This window comes from Capronia epimyces (genome assembly GCF_000585565.1).
Source record: "Capronia epimyces CBS 606.96 chromosome Unknown aczIQ-supercont1.4, whole genome shotgun sequence".
Classification (NCBI taxonomy): Eukaryota; Fungi; Ascomycota; class Eurotiomycetes; order Chaetothyriales; family Herpotrichiellaceae; genus Capronia; species Capronia epimyces.
In genome coordinates, this window is record NW_006912907.1 from 419294 (window position 1) to 433330 (window position 14037).

General features: G+C 51.9%; 2 protein-coding genes across 2 annotated transcripts; one reads left to right on the top strand and one right to left on the bottom strand.

Annotated features, from left to right (window-relative positions):
• Nucleotides 1-13: 13 nt before the first annotated feature.
• A1O3_04777 (DNA polymerase gamma 1) lies at nucleotides 14-3544 on the top strand (the record flags this gene model as incomplete). The annotated part of the gene is made up of 1 exon (XM_007734905.1): nucleotides 14-3544. One exon carries the CDS (start codon nucleotides 14-16, stop codon nucleotides 3542-3544), a length of 3531 nt encoding a protein of 1176 aa, XP_007733095.1.
• Nucleotides 3545-4937: 1393 nt separating this feature from the next.
• A1O3_04778 (uncharacterized protein) lies at nucleotides 4938-13879 on the bottom strand (the record flags this gene model as incomplete). The annotated part of the gene is made up of 5 exons (XM_007734906.1): nucleotides 4938-7395; nucleotides 7441-13596; nucleotides 13646-13688; nucleotides 13736-13783; nucleotides 13849-13879. 5 exons carry the CDS (start codon nucleotides 13877-13879, stop codon nucleotides 4938-4940), a joined length of 8736 nt encoding a protein of 2911 aa, XP_007733096.1.
• Nucleotides 13880-14037: the final 158 nt, after the last annotated feature.

Here is a 14037-nt window from a genome sequence, read left to right on the forward strand (position 1 = left end):
TGCAATCATATAAATGCTGTGGCCCCCTGCGCCCGCGCAATGTGCGCGAGGCTACATCAGAACCTCCCAGAAATTCCGAATACGCCAGGCATATGCACTCCGAGCGGCCGCTATCCTGCGACGACACCATTCAAGCGAAACTGATCAGCACCGTCCCTCAGATACCGCCGGGCAAGCAAAGTTGGCGAGGGACGCACGTCCCAGGTACAATGATATTGGTGTGCAGCAGTTGAGCGACCATCTCCATCCGCAAGTCTTCCCCCAAGGTGCGACGAGGCCACGGCCGGATTTGGTTGAACTGTCCAAAGATCACCTTCGACGTCACGAGCTGTTGGGGAAGAATCAAGATGACACACCAGCAATCGGGCTCGATGTGCCGCCACTGCATGGAACCAGCCTGGACGAGCACTTCACGAAGCTGGGTCTAGATGCATCAGAGCCGTACCTGTCCTATGGCAAGGCGTTTGTGAGAGCAAACACCCCCCAACGCCCCAGAAAATGGGTGTCAAAGAGCGGCTGGACGAAATACAATTCTGATATGACAACGGAAGAGGTGGATGCGCCTGATGAGACCATGCTCTCATTTGATGTGGAAACGATGTGGAAGGAAACACCATTCGCAGTCATGGCCACTGCTGCAAGTCCAACCGCCTGGTATGCGTGGATATCACCTTGGTTGCTAGGCGAGACAAATAATCCAAGACAACTCATTCCCTTGGGCGATCCGACCAAGCCACGAATTGTCGTCGGACACAACATTGGGTACGACAGAGCACGTGTTAAAGAGGAATATGACTTGAAGCAATCGCGGAACTTTTTTATCGACACAATGTCTCTGCATGTGGCGGTCAATGGCATGTGCTCACGACAGCGTCCAACCTGGATGAAGCACAAGAAGAACCGAGATCTACGAGACAAAATGTCTGGTGACCACAGCTCAATCGAGTTACAAACAATGCTCGAGAACAAGATGCTGAGCGAGGAAGAGGAGGAACTTTGGGTTGCAAGAAGCTCCATCAACTCCCTGCGTGATGTTGCAAAATTCCATTGTGGCGTCACCATCGACAAGAACCAGAGAAACTATTTCGGGGAACTAGATCGGGATGGCATCTGCGAGAGACTCGAGGAACTCTTAGACTACTGTGCCGCAGATGTCGCCATCACACATCGAGTTTTTCAAAGGGTCTTTCCTAATTTCCTGGAGACATGTCCCCACCCTGTCAGCTTTGCTGCCCTCCGGCACTTGTCGTCCGTCATTTTGCCTGTCGACAAATCTTGGGACGAATACCTTGAAAGAGCCGAGAAGACGTATCAGCGAAGATTGGAAGCTGTCGAAAAGAGACTAGTCGAACTATCGGAAGCAGCTTTGGAAGTCAAAGCACAGCCGGAGGTGTACAGCAATGATCCGTGGTTATGTCAGCTGGACTGGTCGGGCCAGGAAATCAAGTATAAGAAGACCAAAAAGAAGGGTGAAGAGCCTGTGCCGTTTGCTCGCCAGAAGAAGCCTGGCGCTCCAAACTGGTACAAAGATCTATTCACTTCCAATACCTCTCCGATTAACTTGACGGTCCGAACAAGGATTGCTCCTCTGTTGTTGAAGCTTTCCTGGGACGGTTGTCCCCTGGTCTGGTCTGACAAGCATGGGTGGACTTTTCGAGTACCTCATAAAGAGGCTGGAAAATATGAGAACAGCAATGTTGTCAGCTGCGACATGTCTGAAGAAGCCAATCCGACCCTCAAATCCGATTACCACCATATCTACTTCAAACTCCCACACAAAGATGGCCCGACTGCCCGTTGTGCTTCTCCATTGGCAAAGGGATATCTCCAGTACTTCGAGTCCGGCGTTTTGTCCTCTCAGTACGCCCTTGCGAGAGAGGCATTGGAGATGAACGCTTCATGCTCCTACTGGATTTCGGCCCGAGACAGGATCACTTCTCAAATGGTTGTCAGAGAAGCCGACCGAGACCCAAGCTTGGCTGGAACATCAGATCAAGGATTTATTCTTCCCCAGGTCATACCCATGGGCACCATCACGCGACGAGCAGTAGAGAATACTTGGCTCACCGCATCAAACGCCAAACCGAACAGGGTGGGTTCGGAGCTGAAGGCCATGGTCAAAGCACCTCCTGGGTACTGCTTCGTTGGCGCCGATGTTGACAGCGAAGAACTCTGGATTGCATCTCTTGTGGGCGATGCCCAATTCCAGATTCACGGCGGGAACGCGATAGGTTTCATGACCCTGGAAGGCACCAAGGCCGCAGGGACCGATCTTCACTCCAAGACGGCAAAGATCCTTGGAACCTCGCGTAATGATGCCAAAGTGTTTAATTATGGGCGTATCTATGGTGCCGGTCTCAAATTTGCGGCAACGCTCCTCCGGCAATTCAATCCTACTCTTTCTGAAACGCAGTCGAACCTGATTGCCATGAAACTCTACAAGGAGACCAAGGGCACACGCACGCGACGCAAAGCCTTCGGGAATGGTTCCTTCTGGAGAGGAGGCACCGAGTCGTTTGTTTTCAACAAACTCGAGGAGTTTGCCGAGCAAGAGCGTCCTCGTACGCCCGTGCTGGGTGCGGGCATCACGGAAGCTCTCATGCGGCGATTCATCAACCAAGGCTCATTCATGACCTCGCGTATCAACTGGGCCATTCAATCGTCAGGGGTGGACTATCTGCATCTGCTTATTATCAGCATGGACTACTTGGTCCGTCGATTCAACCTCGATGCACGCCTGGCCATCACCGTGCACGATGAGATCAGGTATCTGGTCAGGCATGAGGACCGGTACCGAGCAGCTTTGGCACTGCAGATCAGCAACCTCTGGACCCGGGCGATGTTCAGCCAGCAGATGGGCATCGATGACCTTCCTCAAGCCTGCGCATTTTTCTCCGCCGTGGACATCGACCATGTCCTACGCAAAGAAGTCGACATGGACTGCGTGACGCCCAGCCACCCCGAGAAGATTCCTCATGGAGAGAGCCTGGATATCAACCAACTACTTGCCAAAGGAGACGAGGCGTTCTTAGACCCTAATACCTTCCCCCGAGACGGCCTAATCGATTTGGACAAGTATATCTACACGCCACGACAAAGCGTCATGTCAACCCTAGGCGGCTCAGGCGACGTGAACTACATTCGGGCCCAAATTACCGATGACGAGAAGGAACTGAAGGCCATCATAAAAGACAGTGAAAAAGAATCCGCTTCACCATTACCCGAGACACCATCATCCTCGTCCTCCTCCAAAACTTCAACATCCACGGCCCCAACTACCAGGAAGCAGGGCGGGATCATCAAGAGCTCGGCGGCAACGGGCCTCCCACGAGGTCGACGCCCAAAACCCAAAGTCCCGATCCCGCCTCACGCGCAACCGCAACGTGCCGTACTCATGGAGGTTGAGGACCGATGGGACATGGGCTACAAGAAAGCATTCGCCTCCGCCAGCACCGGCGCCACAGCGACGACTCATAAGCCATGGCTGACGGAGAAGAAGTCGGCATGGTCGAGTCGCTGGGCGAATGATGGGTGGGAGGTATGAGGTTGCCTATGCATGGCGTAGCTGTTTCTCGGCCCTCAAATGACTCCGTTGGCAGAGGTAGTCTACTATGTGGGACGGCCCCAGGTTCAGCTGTGCGCGTCGAGACTGATCCTACTTGCCATGATGTGACTCGCTGTTCCATTTGTGTCTTTTGCCGGGGAGATGTAAGAACATGCATGTATGTATTGGATTTGTCTTTTTTTCCGGAATGTAAGAATATGCATTTTACGTATTGGAATGTATTGGAATATTGGATGATCATGTACTACCTTGTCGTTTCCTGCTATGTTCGCCCTGTCAGACCAGGCTGGCCAGTCTAGTTCAACCGTTCTATATACTGTACCGTTTGAGCTGAATGGCAGACTATGCAGCGCTGAATTCCATGTGAGTGGCTGAATATAACCAACCATCAGATTGGATTGGATTGGATTAGATTGGATCGGAGCAGAACAGAGCAGAACAGAGTAGACTAGACCGAATTCAACGGTATGCCTGGTGCCTGCCTCTTGTCGTGCCGTGTCGTGTCATGTCCTGTCCTGTCGTGTTCTGTCCTGCCCGTTCCGTCGCTAGATATGCTTATTACTATAAAGTATACATCTGCATAAGTACACCGTATATGTACGGACATGCAGTACGTACATGTACATTATGTCCGTAATCTATCGAACCAAACGTTTCTCTTCTGAAGGTATGACGCTAATATAGATAATATATAGGTATGGTCTGTTCTGTTCTGTTCTATTTCTGCTCTGTTTCTGTTCTATTTCTGTCCAGTGGCACTATATATGGACTATATTGGCTCTGTCGTCGCCCCTGGAATATATATTGTCTCTGTCATCGCCGATAGAATATATATATATATATATACATATACTATGGACACTGAGTCTGTCCTTATAGTAAGTAAGTGTAGAGAGAGCTTACCGATCTTCCGTATACTCTGACCATATTATTCGGAATCTCAGTATACAGCTGTTGAATGTCCGTTGTATGTATGCATGACTCTAAACCTGTCAAATCAAATCAAATGGGCTGCAGAAAGTCTCGCTTGCTTGCTTGCTTGCTCGCTCGCTTGCTAATTGGAGAATTGGAGAACAACTATATAGAAGAACGCAGAAGGGGAGAATAGAATAGAGGAGAAGAGAAGAGAAAACTCAGCAAGTGGTCAGAATTCGTCAAGTCGTCTAGATAGAATAGAAAGAAAAGACAAGGCAACAGAACAGTAAGAACGTCAATCATTGGGCTGCATCATCTGCCGTCCACTCGCTTTTGGAACATCATTTCTGTCCCCTCCATCACCATACCATACACCGTCCTCGATTGGACAAGGTCAGATCCCATCGTCGCTCGTACAAGCATATCGACACCATCACCATCACCATCACAGGGTTTCTTAAGCATAGGCAGCCCACCCACAATACAAAACCGCAAGGTTCCTCTCATCCGTGGCCTGGCGAATGAGTTCGTTGACAGTGGCCTCGACGCTGAGAGACTTGCTGAGTTTCTTCGCCACCACGGTGAGCGCGCGGTCTGCCTCGCTCGGTTCGCCGATTGCGTCCCGTTTGGCCCCGTCGCCTGGGTTCAAGATACCTGTGGCGGCCGGCCCGTCGGCTTGCGCATGGTTCTCCTGCATCTTTTGCAGCCGCAAAGGCGAGATCGACCACGTGTACAGCGGATCATAGCGTAGAACGTCGAGGATGGTCATGATGGCTTCCTGGTCACGGCGTAGTGCATCGAGCGTGAAGTTGCAGCATCGCCGGAAGACTCCCTCGACGCCCGTCAAGCCCATGCCGTCCACCAGATCTCTAGTCAGGCGGAACGGCACCACCTCCGGCACCGGCAGCACGCGGCCCGCTTCGAACGCGACGCCCAGGTCGATATGCACTACTTCCCCGGACTTCTCGTCCAAAAGTATATTGTGGCCGTGCCGATCGCCCAAGCCAAGGACATGACCTAGGATGCTCACTGCCGCAGTGGACCGGCTGTAGTTGAGACGCTTGTAGAACCAGTCATCCGGATCTGGGAAGTGCTCCATGAAGAAGAAGCGCATGACCGGATGAAAGTTGGCAACCACCGTCCGATAGGCGCGGACGCGTTGGTCGAGCGGCTTGTTCTGTGCCTCTGCGATCTCCTTTCTGCACCGGTTCGGCTTGTAGTCTTTCGGAAAGTAGCGAGGGTGTGCAGGCAGGAGGAAGTCGTGCAGCGGGACCGTGTCTTTGACGAACTCGATGATACCCGCGTTTGTATTAAGAGGGATGACCTTGTACGTACGAATGCCCAGGTTTCGTTGTCGAGTGGCACGATGGTCTTTGAGAAGATTCGACACCTGCTCGAACACTTGCTCCATGATCGCGTCTTGACGCAGGTCGTCATTTCCACCCTTCAACAGCATCTTGTGCCGCGACCCGTCGGATGCGATCATGGTGACGATTTTAGGCGCCGAGACTCCCCCAGCAATAGAGATCATAGGGTCGAACTTACTGAACACCGGAACTGCCGAATAGTCACGGTCCGGTCGCAGCGGGATGTTCATTGTTGGCGGAGGAACCTTGACAGATGAAGTGCTCAGGATTTGTTCAAGCTTCTGAGCCGACGGCAGCTTTCGCAACTGGAACTTGGATCCTGTTCTGAGTTCTTTGTCCGATGGCTTGTCCTGGATTACCCTGTACAAGGAAATGCTGCAGTTGTGGATGGCCACCCAGATTGTTGTAGACACGCTCTTCTTGTTGACGAGGTCGGCAAGTTTGTTCGCTGCCGCATTCCGAGAGAGAGCCACCTCGTCTGCCCTCGAAGCCTTGCTCTTGCTCGCGGCAAACACTTGGTACAGGCTGTGGTATGGGTGATCCGAACAGATTCGAAACATGAGCTCCATCAGCAACTGCTGGAAATCGTCCTGTATGTCTAACAAGCGAGAAGACAGCTGATTGACTAGCGGAGCAAACTTGTAAGACGGAACCGTGCTCAGATGCTTGCGGACCGACTTGTTGGCTGCTTCGCTGTCTGCCTGATTGAGCCACAGGGCCAAAAAGCGAAGAGTGTCGTTGGGATACTCGTCAGAGGCTCTCATGGAGAGAAGATAGTTTTCCAAGCACTGAAGAATCAGTGTCTGCCGATTTTGCGACACCCTTTCGTACTCCTGGTCGTCGAGCTTGAACCACTCCTTTGCCCGGGTCAGGTGGGACTTGAGTTGCTTCTGCTGCCTTTCATCCCCGTTCCTGTGCATGCGTTCCAGTTCGTGAATGTCGCGCATTTTCCGATCCCGGATCTTGCTGATGCGGGTGAAATCGTCCAAGTTGTCAGGGTCTTGCAGCTGCATGTCGCAGAAAGCAGCAAAGTTGTGGGAAACTCTCCCGGCCTCGGGTCCAACGACGCGGCCGTGAAGTTCCTTGAAAGCAGGTAACAGGTAGCCGTCTATGATCTCGTCTGGCTTCTCAAGCCGCGCTTCCGCCACTTTATGTCCTAGATCGGTCAGAAGATCGGCTTTGGTGACGCTGATGGCTTGCTTAGCCATGTCATTGCGTTGCTTGAGGTTCTGGAGAAGTCCGATGCTCGCGGACACTTCGTTCTGGGCCCAGAACGTCCTTGCAAGATCGTATTGAACGGCGATGTCGACTTTCAGGCCTGCTTCGGCAGCCAGTTGGCTGAGCTGGGTCAGATAGATGGTACGATTCAAACCAAACTGAGGTACTTCGTAGTTTGAAGCCATTTGCAGAGACTGACGTGCGACTCTGATTTCAAACAGCAGAGCTTCGGGGAAGCCGACTGACAGTGTAGTCTGGAGGCTGGCATTTTTGCGGATGGCCGTGAAGGCACTTTCTCTCCCAACCAGGATCGGGGACAATTTTTCGAATCTGTCATGGTCAGCGAATGTCTTCGTAGAGCGAATCCAGTCTTACACGGCGAATTTGGTCTTCTCGTTTCTTGCCTCTATTGCACTTATGATTGTCTCCAGGCTTTTCGCCGTCGATGCCCCAACAGTCTGCTTCACCTCGGCAAGGACTGCCATATGGGAGAGCAGTTTACTTGTCAAGTCCTTGTCGACGAGCTCCGTGGTCATCAGATCCACGACCTCAAGTAAAGACCGATCCAACTCTTGACCTAGGGCTGCTGTATTCGGGGTGCTAAGCATGCCGGAGAGCAAATCTGGCACGCTCGTCGGATATCCGACAGGCTCCTTCCTGGGTAAGACGTCCCATCGTTCCCCAGTCAGCTGTGACATATTGCCCAGCCCTTCATAATACTGGCGTACAGCTTCAGAAATCCCTTGCATATTCGCAGTGCTCAAAGTCGAGGCGGTTCTTTGTGCAACAGTGCTGAAATCTGAATCCTGGTCACTCATTCGTAGTTGTGAGTCAAGCATCGCACTTTGAAAAGATAACGACTTCTGGCTGGCACCTTCATGGGTCAACTTGTGAACAACGGACTGCAGATCAAACTCTTCATGTTTGCCGTAGAAAAAATCGGGGTCATCGACATTCTCGTAAATCCTGGATACCACCTCGAGGGGTACAGACTCTGTCATGTTCATCGATCTGCGAGAGGAGCGTCCTGTTTGAAGTTGAGCTTGAGAATTCTGCAACTCAAGGAAGAGCAGGGCTTCGTGCCACATCTGACAATTAGCAGCGGCGATTGCTGCTTCACCAAAGTCAATGTCAAGCCACAGATTCCGCTGAGCGTTATTGTCTTCATTAGGAATCTTGCACTCTCGCAAATACAAGATTGTCCTGAGTATCAACTGCTGAGCCTGTTTTGTTGACTGTCCTTCCATACAAAGAGCCTGGGAAAAGCTTTGTGACAGGCTCTCCTTGAAGGCCTGAGCCCTATGGAGCTCACTGTGCAAGGCAATGTGGACGGCATAGGGGAACAGTATATCAACGCAATCCGGGATCGCCGCAATGAGAGGATCGACAAAGGCTAAGACAGGGTCGTCGGCCGATTCCTGACATATCCTTTGAAGCAGTACGGCAGCCCATTTCCGAGGCTGGTCGCTCAGGAGTATGCTGCTCGGAGTGTCAAGACCCTTTTCAAGCGCGAGATATGAAGAAGCCCGAATGGGAGGACAAGGGAAGGTATGGAATCGCAGTCCATTCACCAAATTCCGGTCGAACGCCGGGTCAAGCAAAGCTTGCTCAGTCGCAGGGTTGAGCGAACTGAAGATAAGCTGTAAAGTGCTTTCAGCAACGGTTGAGGTGGTGAAGTCTGCCTTCCACAGCAGGTCTGAGAGATATCGCACAATCCCTGTATAAGAAGCCATTGCATCCAGATCGTGACCCGTCAAAGATACCATTGACTGGCCAGCTCTAAGAATTTCATTTATATTCAAGTGCAGTCCACGGGTAATGTAACCTCGCCCGATTCCTTGAGCAGCCCAGATGCGGAAGGCCTCGTCCAAAGGGAGCCTCTTCAGTATTGAAATCAAAGTAGGAGAGAATCGAGCTGCTTCTAGATCGTCACCAAGAATGTCGTCTTGGGCATCTGCCGAAAGTGAAAAGTTGCGGCAGAGTATCTGTATGGAGAGATCAAAATGCAGATCGCTCAGCAACGGATGTTCACTGCTTCGGTCTGAGAGAAGCGCTCGAAGCAGACTCCCTTCGCTTGTACTTAGGGCGCTGTTTCCAGCCTGCGAAATAGCTTTGGCGTCCTGCACAACCTGTCTAAACGTCACCAGGGCATCTTTAGTTGCATCGTGGGGATCGAAGGCCTCGAGATATTGACCTAAAAAGTCTCGAAACTCCTGTGCCTTGGTCATTGTCGCCAGAAAGTGGCTCTCTTGTGTAGTGCTATCCTGAGGCGAAGCGATGAACCCTGTCAAAGAGGCAAAGGTAGCTACGCCCAGGCCTGCCGTGAAAGAGATACGGCCGCGGAGATGTGGCGCCCCATGGAGTAGTAGGTAGCGATATATGCCCATTGCGTCTTCAGCGCAGTCGAACACGGTCAAATAAGGCCGTAGATTGTCAAGTAGCATTTCCAATGGGTACCCAGCCAAGGCTATCGACCCTGCCAGGCTGACTACTATCCTGAGCTTCCGGATGATGTTGCAGATATGCAAAGGCCCAAAAGCGGGCCTTGCCTTGTCAAGCAACTGTCGGTAGACATGGACCAATAATGCAGAAGACCAGAGCTCACTCGGCTGGAGATCCAGTCGTAGGCAGATGTAGTTGACCTCGTCCAGAAGGCACCTTGCCCGGAAACAGGGCTGCTGAGAAAGAGGTAGCTGCACGTCCTGAGAAGAACAACTGGCCATTTCCTTCCACGCGGCAAGTACATCCGTTTGTTGGCTCTTTTCAAAGGCCTTGTCAATGCCCCGGTCGTCTTTGAGCGATATGATGAGGCGGGCGATGATATCCGGAAGGGCTGAGCGAAGCAGCTGCAAATAGCGGTCAGCTCCCAGTTGCTTCCTCACCAGCTTCTCGGACCCGTCATACAGACGGTCTTGGTTTGGTAGGCTGGTCTCCGACGAGAGAGTGTACGCTTCGACGTAAGCAAACTCCTCAATTAGCAACGAATTCCAGTCCTGTCCAACCAGTCGTGTCAGCTCTTCAGCATGACTGAACCCGCGCAGTGCAATCTGTCCCGTGAGCTCGGAAATGTTGTCACGGGCCATTTCGCTCAATGTATCATATCCAAACGCGCGGAAAGGCATGCGGGACAGCGTCTCTTTCGATAGCCAGGTATAAAAGATCTGAGGCGAGAAAAACTTGAAAAGTCGACTGGGATGCTCAATGTGGAGTTTTTTGCAGGTAGAGTCGATGCAACCACGCGCGAGTGATGTAGTAGAAGGGACATTGGCGACCGTCTCGAACAAATGGTAAGTTGCTCGTCGCAACACTGTATGCCATCGAGAGCCAAGGTGCGCAATTGTATACAGGCGCACTGCGATGCCTTCTTTGTTGTCTGGATCAGCGGGCAGATTTTCAACAATATCGTCAAAGATGGCCTCATGCTGGTCGAGAACATACTTCTCGAAAATGTGAGACAACTTCTCTGTCATGCGATACTTGCTTGAGGAATCGCTGACTTGGAGGGTTTTCAGAAGGCTTGTTCTGGGAGACGGCAAATCTTCGCCTCCATAAGACGGATTTACTCGCATCAGAACATCCAGCAGTTCCACCATTGTAGAAAGCACTTTTGGCGATGCAATGTTTCTGCCCAAGACAGTGTTGAGGAACCATTCATAGATATCAAAGGCAACTGCAGCCAAGTCGTCGTCTTCGTCGTCTGGCGCCCAGAGATCCACAAGCCCACGCAGTACGTTCAAACAGAAGCATTGCACGGACTCGCACCTTTCGTAGGCCTCTTCTGCGAGGTACAACTTTGCAAGTCTCGTCAGAAGTCGATGAGCGTCCACCCGTGTAATCCCTGTCTTCAAATTGAGAAAGTCCTGGACGGCCCCACGCGCAGCGATGAGCGATATCGGGTCGAGTGCCACGATCTCATCGACGACCTGCGCAGCGGCCGCAGGGTCGAACGCTCTGTGCGATTTCACTGCTTGCAGAATAGTAGTTAACTCAACCGTATGTTTCGCCAGAAGGGCTGCAAAATCCTGACAGAGGGGGAGGTCGACCCTTAAGACATTAGCAACAATGCTGGTTTGACTCCTTCTAGACACTGGAGATGCTATTGTCTCCCACTCTGAGAGGTCCTGATCGGACGGTTCTGCTGAGGCGCCGGGTGGCAAGAAACGTCTAGTTAGCTGCAACGCCGACTCTATGATGGACCGATATTCGTCGGAATCCACTTCGACCTCTGCTCGGTCCAGTTGGCGATGAAGGTTCACGATATAACCACATATTCGGGCAGCCATGTATTGAGAGGTGCTGTCGGTTTCCTGGAGTATGAAATCTATGACAAGTTTGCGGCTCTCAGACCAAAGTGTGGGGGGATTCGCTTCACTTTCAGCCCGACCACAACGGATCCAGAAGGCAGATGAAACAATGGAGGCCATTGCAACGATATCAACGATGTCGCCTCCAATATTTACACTTCGCTCGGCGTGTATCGCCTCCCATGAAACGACGAACTCCTTCAGTCGTCCCGCCAAGAGTCCCATTATCGCTCGAACCAGGCGAGCAGCTGTTGATGCATCAAGCTGATGAGTACTGGGTGTTCTCCTAGACTCAGTGTGTCCGGTTTGCTGAGGGATCCCAAGAAGGTAATGCAAAAAGTCCAGACGAAACGACGCCTCTAATGAGAGTGTCCACAGTTGATGAGAAGGAGACCAGTCATTACCGCACTGTACCGAGTCGGGGTTTCCACACATGGTCACCAGTAGTGTATACATATAGACCGGTCTTGCGTGGAAAGCAATCTGTGCATTGTGCAAACGATCAAGTGCCGAGGGAAGAGTCCAGCGAGCAGAGAGCCACGTGATGATCTTGACACAAAAGGCTTCGAAATGCCTTTGGTTGTCTAGAATCCCGGCACGTAAAATAGTTGTGAACATCGTCAGTGCAGTGTCGGTCAGACTGGAAGGGCCACTGCTGCCTCCTCCAAAGATGGCGTTGTCGACAAGGGTGCCGTTCATGGCCGGGGGTAAGAGTCCTAAAGTGATAGTCACCTCCAGCATGTGGCATGCAGCCCTTACTGTAGTCGTTACAGAGATGGCTCTCCGGGCCGCATCCCATATTTGGTGCCAGAGAAGTGGTGGACTTTGCCTCGTGAAGTCATCACAAAGAGCAAGGCGAGCAAAAATCAGATACACCCACGTCTGAATGCTACCATCTTCTTGGGACAGGTCAGAGACAGCTTTTGACACTTCTTGGAGAGAGTCTTGCTCAATGTGCCTAGGTTCATTAAGGAGGAAGAAGACGACCTGCAAAGCGATCAGCTTCTCCTGGCCGACACCTTCGACTGCAAGCTGCAGGATCTCGTCTAGGGGAACCTGGACTTTTTGTCGTTTCTGAGGGGCATCTTCTGCGGCATCATCGTTGATCGGCGGTCGTACCCTTCGACTTGAGGCCAAGAGAAGGCTGGCGATGACAGACAACGTCATCCAACAGGACACCGCTCTTGCTGAGTCCTGCACCGGCTTAAACTGCTTTCCCTGCATCGGGCCGTCCTCTCCTGCGACGACAGGTTGCATGTCATCGAATTGTAGCAGGTCTCGTGCATTTCTTCCTTTGTACTCATTCAAGAGAGTGTTTAAAAAGTGCTTGAGACTTGGTATGTCGCGCCAAGGCCATGGCTCAACCCAGGAAAGAAACAGGTGTCTGCAAGGGAACAATATGCCGAGTATTCGTTCTCGAAGCAAAGCTGATCGCGACCACAGTCTCCGCATCGCTGGCATCAGGTCGCACAACAGGTTCTGTGTGAGCGCGACATCTTCGGTCAAGGACGAACGCGTAACGTCGTGTAGCACTTCGAAAGCCACCTCTTGCGCTCTCGCAGCAGTCTCCAGAAATTCACCCATAGTGTGTCCAATAGCGGAAGCCCGAGTCATGATCGGAGCGTTCGTCACCGAAGTCAGGTTCTTCAAAGCCAGAATAATCTCTTCGGCATGGGAGGCCACATCTTTCCCACTCGCCCGACCGCTTCGTTGGCTGACACGCACTGATAAGTGGTACCTGCTCGAAGCCGTGCTTGTAACTTGGCTATGTGTAGCGTCCTCCTCGGGCACACTATCATCCAAAACAGACGATAATGCACCCAAGGCAAAGTCCACATAAGTCTGCCATTGCTTTCGACGCATGTGTTCCACGTGTGGAGCATGGTCGAGCAATATTCGAAAGCTTTTGAGGTAGTCGTTGACCAGTGGCTCACACCAGGATCCATCAGCAGTGGGAAGTGTATCAACAATATGATCCAGTACCGAAAGAGCTGTCTTGAACCTGAGAAATGGAGTGCTAATCTCTACCGCTTGACGCAAGGCGGCAGCAGCGGCCTCTAGGCGGGATGTAGCACTATTCCTTGCCGTGGGCTTGGCCGCCCGAAGAAATGCTGGCTTCTGCTTGGACACAATTTTGTAGAGCAGCTCAAAGGTGACGTGAAAATCGTCCTCTTCATTTCCCTTGGACCTGGCTTCGCCATGTGCATGTGCAGGTCTGCCACGTTTGCTGCGGTACAAATGTCAGAATCTAGCACCAAGCGGTGCGAGAGCCTTACCGCTGGAAAGAAGCCGTTACTCGGCTCAGGATGCGTTTGAGATCTGTGCGAATGCTGTTAGATGAGTTACAAGAGGAGACATTGTCCTACCATCAAGGCCTTTGTTTCTCTCGTCCTGGCTAGACGCCTCGAGCCTCGCTAAGATGACATGTCAGTTCACAAGGCTGGACAGAACGGCAATGTTGCAGGGCTCAATGACGTACCAACCGCCGAAACAATCGAGACGTCCGCCATGCCTCCGATTACACGATGCCACAGACAGCGGGGAGAGCAGACTCATCTTTGACAGGGTTTCGTCACCACCGACACGCAATTATCCAAATCGGCCGTACACGTATGTCAATGTAAAATCCGTTCGTGGCGACTGGTAGTACTAGGAGTATCCGAACACT